This window comes from Cetorhinus maximus, chromosome 6, assembly GCF_964194155.1.
Source record: "Cetorhinus maximus chromosome 6, sCetMax3.hap1.1, whole genome shotgun sequence".
NCBI lineage: Eukaryota > Metazoa > Chordata > Chondrichthyes > Lamniformes > Cetorhinidae > Cetorhinus > Cetorhinus maximus.
In genome coordinates, this window is record NC_135884.1 from 158,176,193 (window position 1) to 158,194,314 (window position 18,122).

At 44.2% G+C, this 18,122-nt stretch overlaps 1 protein-coding gene across 1 annotated transcript in view; it reads left to right on the forward strand.

The window, feature by feature from the left end:
* The window catches only part of sntb2 (syntrophin, beta 2), a 55,224-nt gene extending 39,376 nt beyond the window's left edge, over positions 1 to 15,848 (forward strand). Inside the window, exon 7 of the mRNA XM_078544745.1 lies at positions 12,396 to 15,848. Coding sequence (XP_078400871.1) covers positions 12,396 to 12,488 — 93 coding nt within the window. The 3' untranslated portion in view covers positions 12,489 to 15,848. The remainder of the gene's footprint in view (positions 1 to 12,395) is intronic.
* The last annotated feature ends 2,274 nt before the right edge of the window (positions 15,849 to 18,122 follow it).

The following is an 18,122-nucleotide window of genomic DNA, read 5'->3' on the forward strand; positions in this document are numbered from 1 at the left end:
CTAAAATCCAACAAATCCCCAAAACCTGATGGTCTGCATCGTGGGGTTCTAAAAGTAATAGCTGCAGAGATGGTGGATACACTGGTTATGATTGTCCAAAATTCCCTAGATTCTGGAACGTTGCAGCAGATTGGAAGTTAATAAATGTAACACCACTATTCAAGAAAGGAGGGAGAGAGAAAACAGAGAATTATAGACCAGTTAACCTAATATCAGTCATTGGGAAAATGCTGGAATCTGTTGTTAGGGAAGTCTTAACAATGCATTTAGAAAATCATAGTGTGATCAGACAAAGTCAGCTTGGTTTTATGAAGAGGAAATCATGTTTGACAAATTTATTAAATGCTCTGTTCAAAAAATGCAAATACACGTTACCTCCCTTTCGTATCAAAACTAGTACACATCAAAGCACCCAGGCTAGCTGGCTTTAATCCAATTAAGACACACCCACAGACTAAACCTCTATTTTAAAAGAAAAATATTTTCCAATAATATTCTATACATTAATAGCTTCATGACAACCCTCTCCTTATTGGAAAATGAACCGTCATAATCCTAAAAGATGGCTTCATTTTAATAACCCATCGCATACGATCTCCTATACTTACTACACCACTACGTTACCTGATGCATGCATTAACATAACAATATAACACTATATACACACAAGTCCTTGGTATCAACAGAAATCACTCCAGTTCCATGTCCAGGTTTTTTAAAAAATGTCCCATTTTCCTTTACGCTTCAAACTCTTAATAATGCATCTTTTTTCTATTTGTTCATGGGATGTGGCATCACTGGCTAGGCCAGCATTTACTGCCCACCCTTAAGAGTTTTTGAGGATGTAACTAGGAGGGTAGATAAAGGGGATCCAGTAGCTGTAGCATACTTGAATTTCCAAAAGGCATTCGATAAGATGCCACATAAATGGTTAATACACAAGATAAGGTCTCATGGAGTTGGAGGAGATATATTAGCTTAGATAGAGGATTGATTAATGGACAGGAAGCAGAGGGCAGGGATAAATGGGGTATTTTCAAGTTGGCGGGCTGTGACTAGTGGAGTGCTGCAAGGGTCAGTACTGGGGCCTCAGCCAAATACAATCCATTTTAATGACTAAAATGTAGAGACAGAGTAATGTCTCAAAATTTTCTGATAATGCAAAGCTAGATGGGAATGTAAGCTGTGGGGAGGACACAAAGGTTGCAAACAGATACAAGTTACATTAGTGGGCAACAGTGGCAGATGGAGTATAATGTGGGGAAATGTGTGATTTTTTTTCTTGTATTCATTCATGGGATGTGGGCATTGCTGACTAGGCCAGCATTTGTTGCCCATCCCTAATTGCCCTTGAGAAGCTGATGGTGAGCAGCCTTCTTGAACCGCTGCAGTCCATGTGGTGTAGGTACCCCCACAGTGCTGTTAGGAAGGGAGTTCCAGGATTTTGACCCAGCGTCAATGAAGGAACAGTGATATATTTCCAAATCAGGATGGTGAGTGGCTTGGAGGGGAACTTCCAGGTGGTGGTGTTCCCATCTATCTGCTGCCCTTGTCCTTCTAGATGGTAGTGCTAGTGGGTTTGGAAAGTGCCACCTAAGGAGGTTTGGTGAGTTTCTGTAGTGCATCTTGTAGATGGTACACACTGCTGCCACTGTCAGTTGGTGATGGAGGGAGTGAATGTTTGAGGATGTGGTGCCAAAATAGTGGGTGGCTTTGTCCTGGATGGTGTCAAGCTTCTTGAATGTTGTTGGAGCTGCACTCATCCAGGCAAGTGAGGAGTATTCCAACACACTCCTGACTTGTATTTGGTGGATAGGCTTTAGGGAGTAAGGAGGTGAGTTACTCGCGCAGGATTCCTAGCCTCTGACCTGCTCTTGTTGCCAGAGTATTTATATGGCTGGTCCAATTCAGTTTCTGGTTAATGGTAACCCCCAGGATGTTGATATTGGGGTATTCAGCGATGGTAATGCCATTGAACATCAAGGGGCGATGGCTGGATTCTTTCTTGTTGGAGATGTTCATTGCCTGACACTTGTGTGCCGCAAATGTTACTTGCCACTTGTCAGCCCAAGCCTGGATATAGAACCATAGAAAAGTTACAGCACAGAAGGAGGCCATTCGGCCCATCTTGTCCATGCCAGCCCAAGGACAACCAGGTGCCCTTTCTAATCCCACCTTCCTGCACCCGGCCCATAGCCCTACAGCTTACAGCACTTAAGGTGCAGATCCAGGTACTTTTTAAAAGAGTTTAGAGTTTCTGCCTCTACCACCAACTTGGGCAGTGAATTCCAGACACCCACTACCCTCTGCATAAAAAAGTTCTTCCTCATGTCCCCCCTACACCTTCTGCCACTTATCTTGAATCTATGTCCCCTGGTTCTAGAATTCTCCACCAAGGGAAACAATTTTATCCTGTCCACTCTACCTATTCCCCTCATAATTTTGTACACCTCAATCAAGTCACCTCTCAGCCTTCTTTATTCTAAGGAAAATAATCCCAACCTATCCAATCTCTCCTCGTAGCTACACTTTTCTAACCCTGGCAACATTCTTGTAAACCTCCTCTGCACTCTCTCCAGAGCTATTACGTCCTTCCTGTAATGTGGTGACCAGAACTGCACACAGTACTCCAGTTGTGGCCTCACCAGTGTTTTATACAATTCCAACATTATATCCTTACTTTTATATTCTATACCTCTGCCAATGAAAGAGAGCATTCCATATGCCTTCTTTACAACCTTGTCTACTTGAACTGCTGCCTTCTGGGACCTGAGTACTTGTATGCCAAGATCTCTCACTTCATCTACCCCTCTTAGTATATTCCCATTTATTTTGTAATCCCTGTAACTGTTTGACCTCCCTAACTGTACGACCTCACACTGCTCTATGTTAAAATCCATCTGCCACTTTACTACCCACTCCACCAACCCATCTATATCGTTTTGGAGATTATGGCTATCCTCTACACTATCCACTACTTGGCCAATCTTTGTGTAATCTGCAAATTTCCCAATCGTGCCCCCCACGTTCACGCCCAAATCGTTAATATATAACACAAACAGCAAGGGTCCCAACATCGAGCCCTGTGGAACACCACTTGAGACAACTTTCCATTCGCAAGAGCATCCATCGACCATTACCCTTTTATCCAGTTTGCCACATTACCCTGAATCCCATGGGCTTTTACTTTCCTGACCAATCTGCCATGTGGGACCTTGTCAAATGCCTTGCTAAAATCCATGTACACAACATCCACTGCACCACCTTCATCAACCCTTCTTGTCACTTTCTCGAAGAATTCAATCAAATTTGTGAGGCAAGACCTTCCTTTAACAAATCCATGCTGACCATCCCTGACTAGTCCATGCCTTTCCACATGACAGTTAATCCTATCTCTCAGGATTGATTCTACTAATTTGCTCAGCACTGATGTAAGACTAACTGGCTGATAATTGTTTGGCATTTCCTTTGATCCCTTTTTAAACAATGGAACTACGTTTGCATTTCTCCAGTCTTCTGGTACCTCCGCTGTATCTAGCGAAGATTGGAAAATCATCCTCAGAGCATCTGCTATCTCCTCCCTGACTTCCTTCAGCAGCCTCGGAAACAATCCATCTGGCCCTGGTGACTTATCAACTTTCAAGGATTTCAACCTTTCGAGTACTTCCTCTCTCTTTATGACTATCCTGTCCAATATCTCGCAGTGTTCCTCCTGGACTACTATATCTACATCCTCCCTTTCCTTTGTAAACACAGAGATAAAATATTCATTCAAAACCCTTCCCACAGCCTCTGCATCTGCACACAAGTTTCCATCTTCATCTCTAATAGGTCCCACTTTTTCCTTAACTAACCTTTTAGCATTAATGTATTGGTAAAACATCTTTCGGTTATCTTTAACTTTACTTGCTAATCTTTTTTCATGTCCCCTCTTTGATTTCCTTTTTAATTTCGTCCCTGCACTTCCTATAATCATCTCGGCTATCTGCAATGCTTAGTTCTTTGTGCCTATCGTACGCTTTCTTTTTCTGTTTGATCTTCCCCTGTATTCCTCTAGACAACCAGGGGGGTCTAGATTTGGCAGTACCACTCTTATTTTTGTAGGGGACATGTCTACTTTGTACAATTAGGATCTCGCTTTTTAGTGCTTCCCACTGGTTTTCCACTGTTTTATCCTCCAGCAGTGCTGTCCAGTCCACCTCAGCCAAGTCCCTTCTCATTTCTGCAAAATTTGCCTTCCCCCAGTTCAAGACTTTTACTCCTGCCTTATCTCTGTCCTTTTCCATGGTAATGCTAAATCTAACTGAATTGTGATCACTGTCCCCGATATGGTCGCCAACTGTCACTTCACCCACTTGCCCTTCTTTGTTCCCCAAGACTAGGTCTAGAATTGCATCTCCTCTCGTTGGGTTTGTCACTAATTGGTTGAAAAGATTTTCCTGGACACACTGAATGAATTTTTCTCCCTCGGTGCCCCTTATATTGTTTGAATCCCAGTTGATATTAGGATAGTCGAAGTCTCCTACTATTATTGCCCTCTTGTCCTTACAAGCAGAAATTTGCCTACATATTTGTTCTTCTATCTCCCTTTCATCATTTGGGGGTCTGTAGTATACTCCCAGTAGTGTGACTGCCCCCTTTTTTATTTCTAAGCTCAATCCATAAAGCCTCATTTGTTGACCCATTTAGTATATCATCCCTTCTCACAATGGAAATGATTCTTTAACCATTAGTGCTACCCCCCCTCCCCTCCTTTTTTATCTCCTACTCTATCGTGTCTGAAAACTCTATAACCAGGGACATTAAGATGCCAGGTTTGTCCCTCCTTTAGCCAGGTCTCCGTTATAGCAATGACATCCTGCTGCCATGTGTCTACCTGTGCCCTTAACTCATCCACCTTGTTTGTAATCCTCCTTGCATTGAAGTATAAACTGTTTAACCCCGTCAATTTCCCTTGCTGGACACTTTTTAAACTTTGCTTCTCCTGTAACTCCATGTCTATCACAATGTCCCCAGCTAATGTTCTACCTCCATTTTTCTGATCTGAATCTGACCTATCTGATCCTACTCCTGGGATCCCATCCCCCTGCCACACTAGTTTAAATACTCCCCAACAGAACTAGCAAAAGCCCCCGCAAGGACACTGGTCCCAGCTCTGCCTGGGTGCAGCCCATCCGGTTTGTACAGGTCCCACCTTCCCCAGAACCGGTCCCAGTGCCTCAAGAATCTGAATCCCTCCCGGCTACACCATCTCTCCAGCCACGTGTTCATTTGGTCTATCCTCTTATTCCTGCTCTCGCTAGCACATGGAACTGGGAGTAATCCTGAGATTACTACATTTGAGGTCCTGCATTTTAATTTATCTCCTAACTTCCTGTACTGAGCTTGCAGGTCCTCATCCCTTCGTTTACCTATATTGTTGGTACCAATGTGTACCACAACCACTGGCTGTTTACCTTCCCTCCCCAGAATGTCCTGCAGCCGCTCCGTGACATCCTGAACCCTGGCACCAGGGAGGCAACATACCATCCTTGATTCACGTTTGCAACCACAGAAGCATCTGTCTGTGCCCCTAACTATCGAATCCCCTATCACTATAGCCCTGCCACTTGTTTTCCTCCCACCCCTCTGAGCAGCAGAGCCACCCACGGTGCCGTGAACTTGGCTGTTGCTGCTTTCCCCTGAGAGGCCATTCCCCCTCCAACAGTATCCAAAGCGGTGTATCTGTTAGAGAGGGGGATGACCACAGGGGACTCCTGCACTACCTTCCTGAGTCTTTTACTGTCCTTGATGGTCACCCATTCCCTTTCTGCCTGTGTAATCTTCACCTGCGGTGTGACCACCTCGCTAAACGTGCTATCCACGACTTGCTCAGCATCGCAGATGCTCCACAACAAGTCCACCTGCAGCTCCAGCTCCGAAATCCGGTTAGCTAGAAGCTGCATTTGGACACACCTTCCGCACACATGGTCACCAGGGATTTCTGGAAGCGTCCTTCATTTCCCACATCCTGCCGGAGGAGCATATCACGGATCTGAGTTCTCCTGCCATGACGTCCTTCTTGATTAAGCTAGTTACTCCCTTAAAAAATACGCTAGCTCGGGGCCTTATTTATGTTAGCTAGAAACCATGTTTCTTGACTAATTATACTTGTACAGTACTACTCTATACTTTTTTTTTTAACTCCTACCTCAGTTTTAAGCAATGAACTACTTTAATAGATTGAAAAAAAAACTCACCAGGATTTACTCACCAATCAGCTGCTTTTTTTAAAATCCACTTTCAGAAGAGTGTCCCTCGCTGGTCTGGTGCACTCCTGAAGGTACTGCCTCTCCCTCTCTCTCTCTTTTTTTTGGTTTGAGGAGGAGGGAGGGATGGAAACACTACAGCAATGTAATGTTTGGGGCTATTCCGTTGTTTGACAGTAGGTCCTCCTCGATCCCCTTCTGAGTTGCGGTGACTGCACTGACTTCTCCCAGAATGCTTCAGTCACTTCTCACTACCGCCCTCTATTGGATGCTCTTTCTCCTGTTGAGTGCAAGAGTCCGTCTCGATCCCCTTCTGAGTTGCAGTGACTGCACTGACTGTCCAGGTCTTGCTGCATTTGGACATGGTCTGCTTCAGTATCTGAATTGCCAATGGTGCTGGACATTGTGCAATCATCAGCGAACATCCCTACTTCTAATCTTATGATAGAAGGAAGTTCATTGAAGCAGCTGAAGATGGTTGGGCCGAGGACACTACCCTGAGGAACTCCTGCAATGATGTCCTGGAGCTGAGATGACTGACCTCCAACCACAACCATCTTCCTTTGTACTAGGTTATAACTCTAAACAGCGGGGAGTTTTCCCCCTGATTCCCATGGACTCCAGTTTTGCTAGGGCTCCTTGATGCCACACTCGGTCAAATGCTGCCTTGATGTCAAGGGCAGTCACTCTCACCTCACCTCGGGAGTTCAGCTCTTTTGTCCATGTTTCAACCACGGCTGTAATGAGGTCAAGAGCTGAGTAGCCCTGATTAAACCCAAACTGAGTGTCAGTGAGCAGGTTATTGCAAAGCAAGTGCTGCTTGATAGCACTGTTGATGACCCCTTCCTTCACTTTACTGATGATCGAGAGTAGACTGGGAGGTAATTGGCTGGGTTAGATTTATCCTGCTTTTTGTGTACAGGACATATCTGGGTAATTTTCCACATTTCCAGATAGGTGCCATTGTTGTAGCTGTACTGGAACAGCTTGGCTAGGGGTGCAGCAAGTTCTGGAGCACAGGCCTTCAGTACCTATTGCCGGAATATTGTCAGGGCCTATAGCCTTCGCAGTATCCAGTGCCTTTAGCCATTTCTTGATATCACATAAAGTGAATCGAATTGGCTGAAGACTGGCACCTGTGATGCTGGGGACCTCCAGAGTAGGCCGAGATGGATCATCATCCACTTGGCACTTCTGGCTGAAGATTGTTGCAAATGCTTCAGCCTTATCTTTGGCACTGATGTGCTGGGCTCCTCCATCGTTGAGGGCGGAGACATTTGTGAAGCCTCCTCCAGTAGCTGTTTAATTGTGCATCACTATTCACTACTGAATGTGGAAGGACTGCAGAGCTTGAATCAGATCCGTTGGTGTGGAATCACTTGGCTCTGACTATCACTTGCTGCTTATGGTGTTTGGCATGCAAGTAGTCCTGTGTTGTAGCTTCACCAGATTGACACCTCATTTTTAGGTGTGCCAGGAGTTAAAACAAACAAGGTAGAAAAAAAACTGCCATTGCCTAGCAATAGGGGTCAGAGGGAGAGGTCCCACCCAGACACACAGAAACCGAAAGTAGTTTGAGTTCAGTCGGAAGGAGTTGCCAGCAGAAGCTAGATACAGGAGAGGGAACTGAAGGAAGCAGGTTCCAAAAAACTAAGAAAGAAATCCCAAAACCAGGGAGTGGGATAGGAGAAAACCCCAAGAGGACCTTCAAGTCAAAGAACAGGAATCTGGCAAGATTTTATGTGAAGTTAAGAGTGAGGAGCAGAGAAAGGCTCCAAGCTTAAAAAAGAGAAAGCTGCAGGAAGCAAACTCCAGGCAAAATAGGCTTGCAAGAGGCCAGAAGATCCAAGGAGACACTCTAAGGTCTGTAACTCTTTATTATAAGCATGTAAAGCAGTGGTTTTCTGTTGGCATGGCAGAGTCAGTGAGAGAGTGAGTGGAAGGAAGCATGTGGCGATCCAGGGGAGAGGAACATTGAAAGGAGAGTACAAAACCCTGGAGGTGGACCCTTGTGGAAGGCATCAGAGAAAGCGTTGTTTGGGAGAAGATTCTAAAGTGAGTTCTTGGAGAGTGGAGATTGAAAACCCTTGTGTGAAAGACGGAGTTCAGTGAGACTAGTTGGCTCAGTGTGACAAGTGTCTGGGGGGAGTTGATGAGGGACCTATAGCATCTGTTTGGGGTGGCAGCTGTCACTTGGTTTCAGAGTGTGGTGTGTCTGACCACAGGTCACTCATTGGTTTACGTGGACTGTGTACTTACTGTGAACATTAGATTATAAGATATCTTTTGTAACTTGTGTTACCCTTACAAATCTGTATTTATCTGTAAAGATATAGTTGTGAGTGAAGGAGTATTGTAATATAGTTAATCTTGTTTAATAAATGTTTTATTCTTTTGGTATAAGTTTATCAGCCGACTCCTGGGACTCTATTCAGTAGCTGCCCTCCATGATTCTAAGCAAAAAATAAAAGTTAGGATCTATTAAGCTAGATTCCACCCTGGGACCTGAATTGTCCAGTAGCAACATCAGCTGGGATCATAACATCCCCAGGCTTGGTGGGAATGGTAGAGTGGGGGATATGCCGGGCCATGAGGTTACAGATTGTGTTTGAGTACAATTCTGCTGCTGCTGATGGCCCACAGAGCCTCATGGATGCCCAGTCTTGAGTTGGTAGATCTGTTCAAAATCTATCCCATTTAGCACAGTGATAGTGCCACACAACACAATGGAGGTATCCTTAATGTGAATACAGGACTTTGCCTCCACAAGGGCTGTTCAGTGATCACTCCTGCCGATACTTGATGCATCTGCGGCAGGCAGGTTGAGGTTGAGGTCAAGTACACTTTTCCCTCTTGCTGGTTCCCTCACCACCTGCCGCAGACCCAGTCTAGCAGCTAAGTCCTTTAGCACTCGTCCAGCTCGGTCTGTAGTGGTGCTACCGAGCCACTCTTGGTGATGGACATTGAAGTCTCCCACCCAGAGTACATTCTGCGCTCTTGCCACCCTCTGCTTCCTCCAATTGATGTTCAACATGGAGGAGCATTGACTCATCAGCTGAGGGAGGGCAGTACGTGGTAATCAGCAGGAGATTTCCTTGCCCATGTTTGACCTGATGCCATGAGAGTTCATGGGGCCCGGAGTCGATGTTGAGGACTCCCAGGGTAACTCCCTCCCGACTGTATACCACTGTGCTGCCACCTCTGCAGGGCTGGTGCTGGTGTCTGTAATGTATGATTCCGTGTCTGTTGCTTGACTAGTTGAGGGAAACTAGGGAGACAGCTCTCCCAATTTTGACACTAGCCCATGATGTAAGGAGGACTTTGCAGGGTTGATGGGGCTGAGTTTGCCGTTGTTGTTTCCGAGTGGTCCGTCCAGTTCCGTTCCTTTTAGACCTTTTAGTGGTTTGATACAACTGAGTGGCTTGCTAGGCCATTTCAGAGGGCATTTAAGAGTCAACCACATTGCTGTGGGACTGGAGTTACATGTAGGCCAGACCAGGTAAGGATAGCAGATTTCCTTCCCCAAAGGACATTAGTGAACCAGGTGTGTTTTTACGACAATTGACAATGGTTTCATGGTCATCATTAGACTTTTAATTCCAGATTTTTATTGAGTTCAAATGTCACCATCTGCCATGGTGGGATTCGAACCCAGGCCCCCAGAGCATTACCCTGGGTCTCTGGATTACTAGCCCAGTGACAACACCACTATTGCCTATTCACTTGATCATAAGACTAGAAAACAGAATCTTCTTTTTTAAAAGGTGTGGAAATTGTAAATGTTATGTTTGAAGGAACTTGGGTATATGCGTCCAAGAAACAAAGAAAGTTAGCGTGCAAGTGCAGCAAGCAATTGGACAAGCAAATGGAGTGTTGACCTTTATTACAAGAGGATTGAAGTACGGGAATAAAGAAGTCCTGCTACAATTGTATAGGACTTTGGTGAGACCACACCTGGAATACTGTGTGCAGTTTTGGTCTCCAAACTTATGGAACAATACACTTAACTGAACAATATACTTGGAGGCAGTATGGTGAAGGTTCTCTGGAATGGTCCTTGGGATAAGAGGTTTGCCCTATGATGGAGGCTGAGTAAATTGAACCTATATTCTCTGGAGTTTAGAAGAATGAGAGATCTCATTGGAACATACAAGATTCTGAAACTCTAGACACTGAGGTTGTTTCCCCTGGCTGGGAAATCTAGAACAATGGCAAACCATCTCTGGATGATGAGCTGATCATTTAGGACTGAGCTGAAAATTTCTTCACTCAAATGGTTGTGAATCTTTGGAATCTCTACCTTAGAGGGCTGTGGATGTTTCATTGTTGAATATATTTAAGGCTGAGATAGACATATTTTCTCTCAGGGAATCAAGAATGGTGAGGTGCAGGTGGGAAAATGGAGTTTAAGCTGAAGATCTGCCATGATCCTAATGAATGGTGGAGCAGGCTCAAGGGCTGTATGGTCCAGTCTTACTTTTTATTTTCTTTGAAGGTTGAGAACTTGCACCATTTCCTGCCAGAGAGAAGCAGCAGCATATTTGTTCTCAATCAGTCTTGCCTTGTTTGAGATGTGAGTGACCAGTAGAGATGCTGATTTAGACTGTGCCACATTAACAACAAGGTTTGAGAGTCCCATTCATCAGTCCTGGCACAGGTATGATCGGCTGAATGTCCTCCTCTGGACTGAAATTCTGAATTTCCTTTGCATTCCCTACTTACTCTCCTGTACTGAAACACTTGACCCTCATTGAAGTTCAGCTCCGCAGATGCCAGCTGTCTTCTGGCATCTCATTCAGGTGACTATTCATCATGTTGGAGACTGGGCTATTTGGCCAGTGTTGAGGGCTGTTCCTGTTCAGTCTGATCCTGTTTACTCCTGATACATCAATACCACTGTTTGATTTCCTTTCTCTAGCAGATGGTGTCCTTGAAAGTAGAGGATCAGCAGGTGGGTGGGAGTCCAAAACGAACTCTGGATGGGGAGATGAGGCTTATTGGATCAAATAACCAGTGATCAAAATGAGAATGTTCTCAATTCCTTTACTCAGTCCCATTCCATTAATGCATTCATCCTGTGATAGTCAGTGGAGTTCCACTGTGTTTCTGTTAAGCCCTGATTGATGTCACAGGACTTTAAGAAGTTCTAAGTGAAACCAGTTCATGCTTACCATTAGCTTCTAGAAAATTATGGACAGTCTTCTGATGTTTAATTAGAGATTGTTGACGCGGAGAGGGCAGTGATGTCATGGGCAGACCTGGTTTAGTAATAACACAGATACAATTTACTTTGTAGAGATGAGATAGACAAATGAGTAACGGTGTAGTTCTGTGAAAAAGAACTCCCAGTTTGGTCAGTTGGACTCTGGTGATCAGGATAGGAGATGTACAGGAAGGAGGTCAGTGGGTGCATGATATGGCCCACCAGGCCAGGAGGGGCAGTTGGACCCAGAAATCTGCAGTGAAATTAGGGGAATCATATCTCCCAAGACTAAAGTTTTCTTTTACAAAATGGAAAGATTTAGCATGATCTGGACATGTGGATGGTAACCTGGGATTTTTTTCATTAAGAAGGTCATAAGTTCACCTTGGACAGTCAACAAGCAGGCGGCCTGCAGGAAATCATCTGACCTTTATGGTACTACTTGTTTGTGTGTTGAACTGCAAAGAATTTTACTTAATAAAAAGCTGGGAGGCAAAAAAGGCAGCCCCGAGGGAGAGAGGGTGGGTGGGGAGGGAGGTGGAAACTTGCTTGTTTTGAAGGCAGTCTTGTTGGAGAACAACTTAGGAAAGAAGGCTACCCTGACTGACTCCCTCTCTCTACCTTGCCTAAATTTGTGTGTGGCTATCAACTTGTAGCCAAAGAACCCTCATCTGAGTGCGACCAGTCTGCATTTGGACCTGCGAAGCTGAGAGTTGGTGAGAAGATCCAGGCATCCACTGGGACCAGTGGCCTGTCTTCACACGAGGGAACTCCAGGTCAACAGCTTCGAGACACTGGGACTTTATCTTGATTGGGCCAAATGGCCTGTTTCTGTGCTGTGTGATTCTATGTATTGATCACTCCCTTCCCCACCTTTGTTACTGTTGTAAGTTTGTCTCTGCTGATGTCTGTATATATCTCATGACTTTCTCCATCTTTTTCAGCACCTGGACTTGCATTCATGCCCAAAGCCTGTAGTCTTTGTTATACATTCATTTCTCTCAGCCAAAGTGACCCGGATGGGACTCCTAGTGTGAGGAAGGAAGTAATCATCAGGAGGGACCTTTGGATCGCTGCACTCATCAAAACCAAAGACCATTGCTGCATCTCGGGGAATGTAACCTGCAAGAGCACAAAGATCGGGACTGGTGGGAGGCCACAGCTCTTGTAAGAATGGGAGGAATCTCATGTATGATTATTGAGTCTCATCAAGAGACCTCTTGATATTGCTGTTTGTTGCCAAATGTGCCTTTTTGTTATTAACTGAACTTCACAGAATTTTTATGATTGTACATTAAGTTTTTACTGTGAATATAACACAGTTTTAACTTTGGAGCATATAGTTTTGTAATTTGGTTTAAAAGATCTTGGTAACATGTGATGCTAGCTGGTTCTGGTGTTATCCCTGTTATTGGTGTAATACCTTCCAACCCTGGGGCACTGTTCCCTGTTTGGAACAGAAGAACTAAAGTGAGCACAGTGTTGTGTCACTTAAACCAGCAAAAAGGGTAAGTGACCTGAAACTGTTCCTGTAATTATGTTAGTCTAATAACTTTGACTGAAGAGTTCTACATGTCTGCTCGTATAGCTCATCTTTAACGTGCTGCAAATGTCCTTGGGCAGCCTGGCAGTGCAGCTATTGTCACATCTACATCTGATGTGAACTGATTGGCCTGCTGCTTGAGGGAGCATGAATATCCAGCATGAACTTAAGTGTTTTTATCTACAAAGTGGGCAAAACAGTGAAATTACTCAGTAGCCTTAAGGCCTCTGTGTTGTCCTTAGTGTTTCCTTACATTTAATGTATGGTATGCTGAGAGGAGCAACGGTCAATGTGTCTGGGGTCTCGGTACTGTCCAACTGTAGGACAGATTCTCGTGAGTCATTCCAGGTTGTTGGCCATTGGAAATGAGGCTGGAGTAGCTTCACCTAAATGAGATGTGCAGGCTGTGACTGGCCCACTGGGTGGGAGAGAAAGCACCCCCCTCCCCTCCTCAAAACACTCCCCCTCCTCTGGGGCAACTGCTACCAATATCTTCCGAAAAAATTCTCCTCCCTTTTCCCAACACAGTGTCAGCCTCTGATCAACATGTCCCTATTTATCATGGCGAGAATTGGAAGTGGGACATATGTCTTCACACTATCCTCAATCCCTGCCCCTTTCTTGCCGCCCCCTGACAGTGTTAAGTACATACAGGTATTGAGAACACTTCATCAATCTCTAAATTCTCCACCAGTCAGCAGATCTTGCCATTGGTTTTCAGCATCAAGCAACTCAGCAGTGGGGGCTCACAAGATCTTATTTTCAATTCTCGCTTTAGAAGCACAGAAAATCTATGGCACAGAAGGCAGCCACCCAGCTCATCCTGTCTCTGTCACCCATACTTGAATTCTGCAGCACGATTTATAAGATACAAGACCTCCCCCTGCCCCTTTCCCACCTCCCCCTGCCCCTCCACCCTATTCAATAATGCCAAATGTCGATAGATCAATGATGCTAATAGTATATACTATATAGATATCTCATTCTGTGCTTAAGGCTGACTGTTAATTGTGAGGGCAGTTTATCAACGAGGGGACATTAGGTTTGTGTACAATGTGTGTTGGTCCAGTGGGAGGAGAGCCAGGTGCTTTGTATATTGGGTCAAGGTCTTGAATCCAGCCAGCTGCTTTCAGCATTTACACAAATTCAAGTATGGGTGACAGAGACAGGATGAGCTGGGTGGCTGCCTTCTGTGCCATAGATTTTCTGTGTTTTTAAAGCGAGAATTGAAAATAAGATCTTGTGAGCCCCCACTGCTGAGTTGCTTGATGCTGAAAACCAATGGCAAGATCTGCTGACTGGTGGAGAATTTGGAGATTGCTGAAGTGTTCTGAATATTTGTACGTATTTAACACTGGCTTCAGAGAGACCTTGTGACAGCTGGCTCTGTCTGTGACCATTCTTTTAAGCCATGTTTTTAGAATATGCAAATCTCTCAAATTTGCAGAGTTGAACACTTCAACTACAGATCAATGCAGCAAATTCTGACCACACTCCAGCCCGCTAACCATGCAATATTACTGGGGAGGGTGTGGGAGCCTGAGGCGGGGACAGGAGACTGTTCACTGCTGGGACAGGGGGTGCAGGAACTCGGGGTGGGGAGCAGAGAGCTCTGATTGCTCAAGGTTCTTTTAACGTTGCCACCAGATTTTCAGGATCTTCAGGAAACGGTCATTTTTCTGGTGCTTGCAATTTTTAAGTATTTCCCCTCACTGAGACCTGCTTTGTATTTTCTATCATAAATGGAGTTATAGTATAAATATGTCACATTTAAAAATTGCAAAGCTTCCCCACTTAACATGATAAACTGTGCCCAATGTACATGAATAATAGCTAAATGCTAGTTTACTACTTAATGACAAAATGCTATTGTGCTTTTGCTGCTTGATCACCCTGGCTGTTTACGCTGATTTATGCTCACTTTAAATTTGAGTTTTTCTAATAAGATTGGGAGAAAACTTGGGCAAGATATGTCATCGGCAAAATGGGCCCAATATTCAATGTAATTTCCAACCTGTGCTCAAGCAGGAACCTCTAGATTCCACGCTTGCTCCCGGCACCTTCCTGTAGGCCGAAGGCTGCTTTGCACCATGTTTAACACTACATTGACTCTGCACTTTACACGTCTCCCGACCTGCACTGCATGCTTGACCTGTTCAGTGCTGTCATTGAACAGTTTGGTTTCACACCATCACATCACCTGTCACTCAGGTAACTATCCCAGCCTCACTTTAAATGTGTGTGCTGCAGAAATTGAGCTCTAGCCCACAGGGTGACCATGTAATAATTTTCAGTTGGGAAAGCAACCTACGACTTTGCATCTAGTTGTAATGTTTTCATTGTAAATGAACAATACAAGTGTGGATGGACGGCTGAGTGAATAGGAACAGCCTGCCCATTCGCTAATGAGTAGTAGTGACACCAGTGGTGAAGACAACTTCTAGTTATATAGCACATATATGTAGACAGAAAAAGTCCCAAGGCATTTCAAAGACGCATGTTTAGCCAGAGGGTTGTAAATTGAACAGTGGCCCTGGGAGAAAGCTGCTTTGTTCTGACATTGTGTGTAGAACAGAGCTGTCTGGTTGGAAGCTTCATATTCATTAGAAATGCAATCAGCTCCTGAGAATTAAGGAACAATCTCTATTGCCAACAAAATTCTATTTTTGAAACTGACTGTCGCCAGCAATTCCCTTCAATCACTGAAATACCAAAGTGAGTGGGTGAAAAACTCCACTAGAGAGAGCTTTCCTCGGGCATTACCCAACCTGTATTATAGACAAAGGATTGTATCTGCACTGGACCTGCAGTGGTGCTTCTCTGTACATGTATATGAATAAAATGATCCATTTTACTTTTTGTGCCCTTTTTTGTGTTTTATTCATGACTTTTGAAACAGTTTTGTGCTGTTAGGAGAGGTGACAGTGTTTCAGTGTGACTGGAGAGGCCAGAGTAACAGGGACCTTTTCTATTCATTCATGCGATGTGGGCTCCGCCGGCAAGACCAGAATTTATTGCCTTTGAGAACGTGGTGGTGAGACACTGCCTTGAACTACCGCAGTCTACATGGTGAAGATGCATCGTACTGTTAGTGTTCCATGGTGAAGATGCATAGTACTGTTAGAGTGTTCCATGGTGAAAATGCATAGTACTGTTAGTGTTCCATGGTGAAGATGCACAGTACTGTTAGTGTTCCATGGTGAAGATGCACAGTACTGTTAGTGTTCCATGGTGAAGATGCATAGTACTGTTAGTGTTCCATGGTGAAAATGCATAGTACTGTTAGTGTTCCATGGTGAAGATGCACAGTACTGTTAGTGTTCCATGGTGAAGATGCATAGTACTGTTAGTGTTCCATGGTGAAAATGCATAGTACTGTTAGTGTTCCATGGTGAAGATGCATAGTACTGTTAGTGTTCCATGGTGAAGATGCATCGTACTGTTAGTGTGTTCCATGGTGAAGATGCATAGTACTGCTAGAGTGTTCCATGGTGAAGATGCATAGTACTGTTAGTGTGTTCCATGGTGAAGATGCATAGTACTGTTAGAGTGTTCCATGGTGAAGATGCATAGTACTGTTAGTGTTCCATGGTGAAGATGCATAGTACTGTTAGTGTTCCATGGTGAAGATGCATAGTACTGTTAGAGTGTTCCATGGTGAAGATGCATAGTACTGTTAGTGTTCCATGGTGAAGATGCACAGTACTGTTAGTGTTCCATGGTGAAGATGCATAGTACTGTTAGTGTTCCATGGTGAAGATGCATAGTACTGTTAGTGTTCCATGGTGAAGATGCATAGTACTGCTAAAGTGTTCCATGGTGAAGATGCATAGTACTGTTAGAGTGTTCCATGGTGAAGATGCATAGTACTGTTAGTGTGTTCCATGGTGAAGATGCATAGTACTGTTAGTGTTCCATGGTGAAGATGCATAGTACTGTTAGTGTTCCATGGTGAAGATGCATAGTACTGTTAGTGTTCCATGGTGAAGATGCATAGTACTGTTAGTGTTCCATGGTGAAGATGCATAGTACTGTTAGTGTTCCATGGTGAAGATGCATAGTACTGTTAGTGTGTTCCATGGTGAAGATGCATAGTACTGTTAGTGTTCCATGGTGAAGATGCATAGTACTGTTAGTGTTCCATGGTGAAGATGCATAGTACTGCTAAAGTGTTCCATGGTGAAGATGCATAGTACTGTTAGAGTGTTCCATGGTGAAGATGCATAGTACTGTTAGAGTGTTCCATGGTGAAGATGCATAGTACTGTTAGTGTGTTCCATGGTGAAGATGCATAGTACTGTTAGTGTTCCATGGTGAAGATGCATAGTACTGTTAGTGTTCCATGGTGAAGATGCATAGTACTGTTAGTGTTCCATGGTGAAGATGCATAGTACTGTTAGTGTTCCATGGTGAAGATGCATAGTACTGTTAGTGTTCCATGGTGAAGATGCATAGTACTGTTAGTGTGTTCCATGGTGAAGATGCATAGTACTGTTAGAGTGTTCCATGGTGAAGATGCATAGTACTGTTAGTGTTCCATGGTGAAGATGCATAGTACTGTTAGAGTGTTCCATGGTGAAGATGCATAGTACTGTTAGTGTTCCATGGTGAAGATGCATAGTACTGTTAGTGTTCCATGGTGAAGATGCATAGTACTGTTATAATGTTCCATGGTGAAGATGCATAGTACTGTTAGAGTGTTCCATGGTGAAGATGCATAGTACTGTTAGAGTGTTCCATGGTGAAGATGCATAGTACTGTTAGTGTTCCATGATGAAGATGCATAGTACTGTTAGTGTTCCATGGTGAAGATGCATAGTACTGTTAGTGTGTTCCATGGTGAAGATGCATAGTACTGTTAGTGTTCCATGGTGAAGATGCATAGTACTGTTAGTGTTCCATGGTGAAGATGCATAGTACTGTTAGAGTGTTCCATGGTGAAGATGCATAGTACTGTTAGAGTGTTCCATGGTGAAGATGCATAGTACTGTTAGTGTGTTCCATGATTTTAACTCATGATGATGAAGAATGGCAATATAATTCCAAGTCAAGATGCTGTACAGCTTCAAGGAGAATCTGCAGGTAGTGGCATTCCCATGCATCTGCTGCCCTTGTCCTTCTAGGTGAA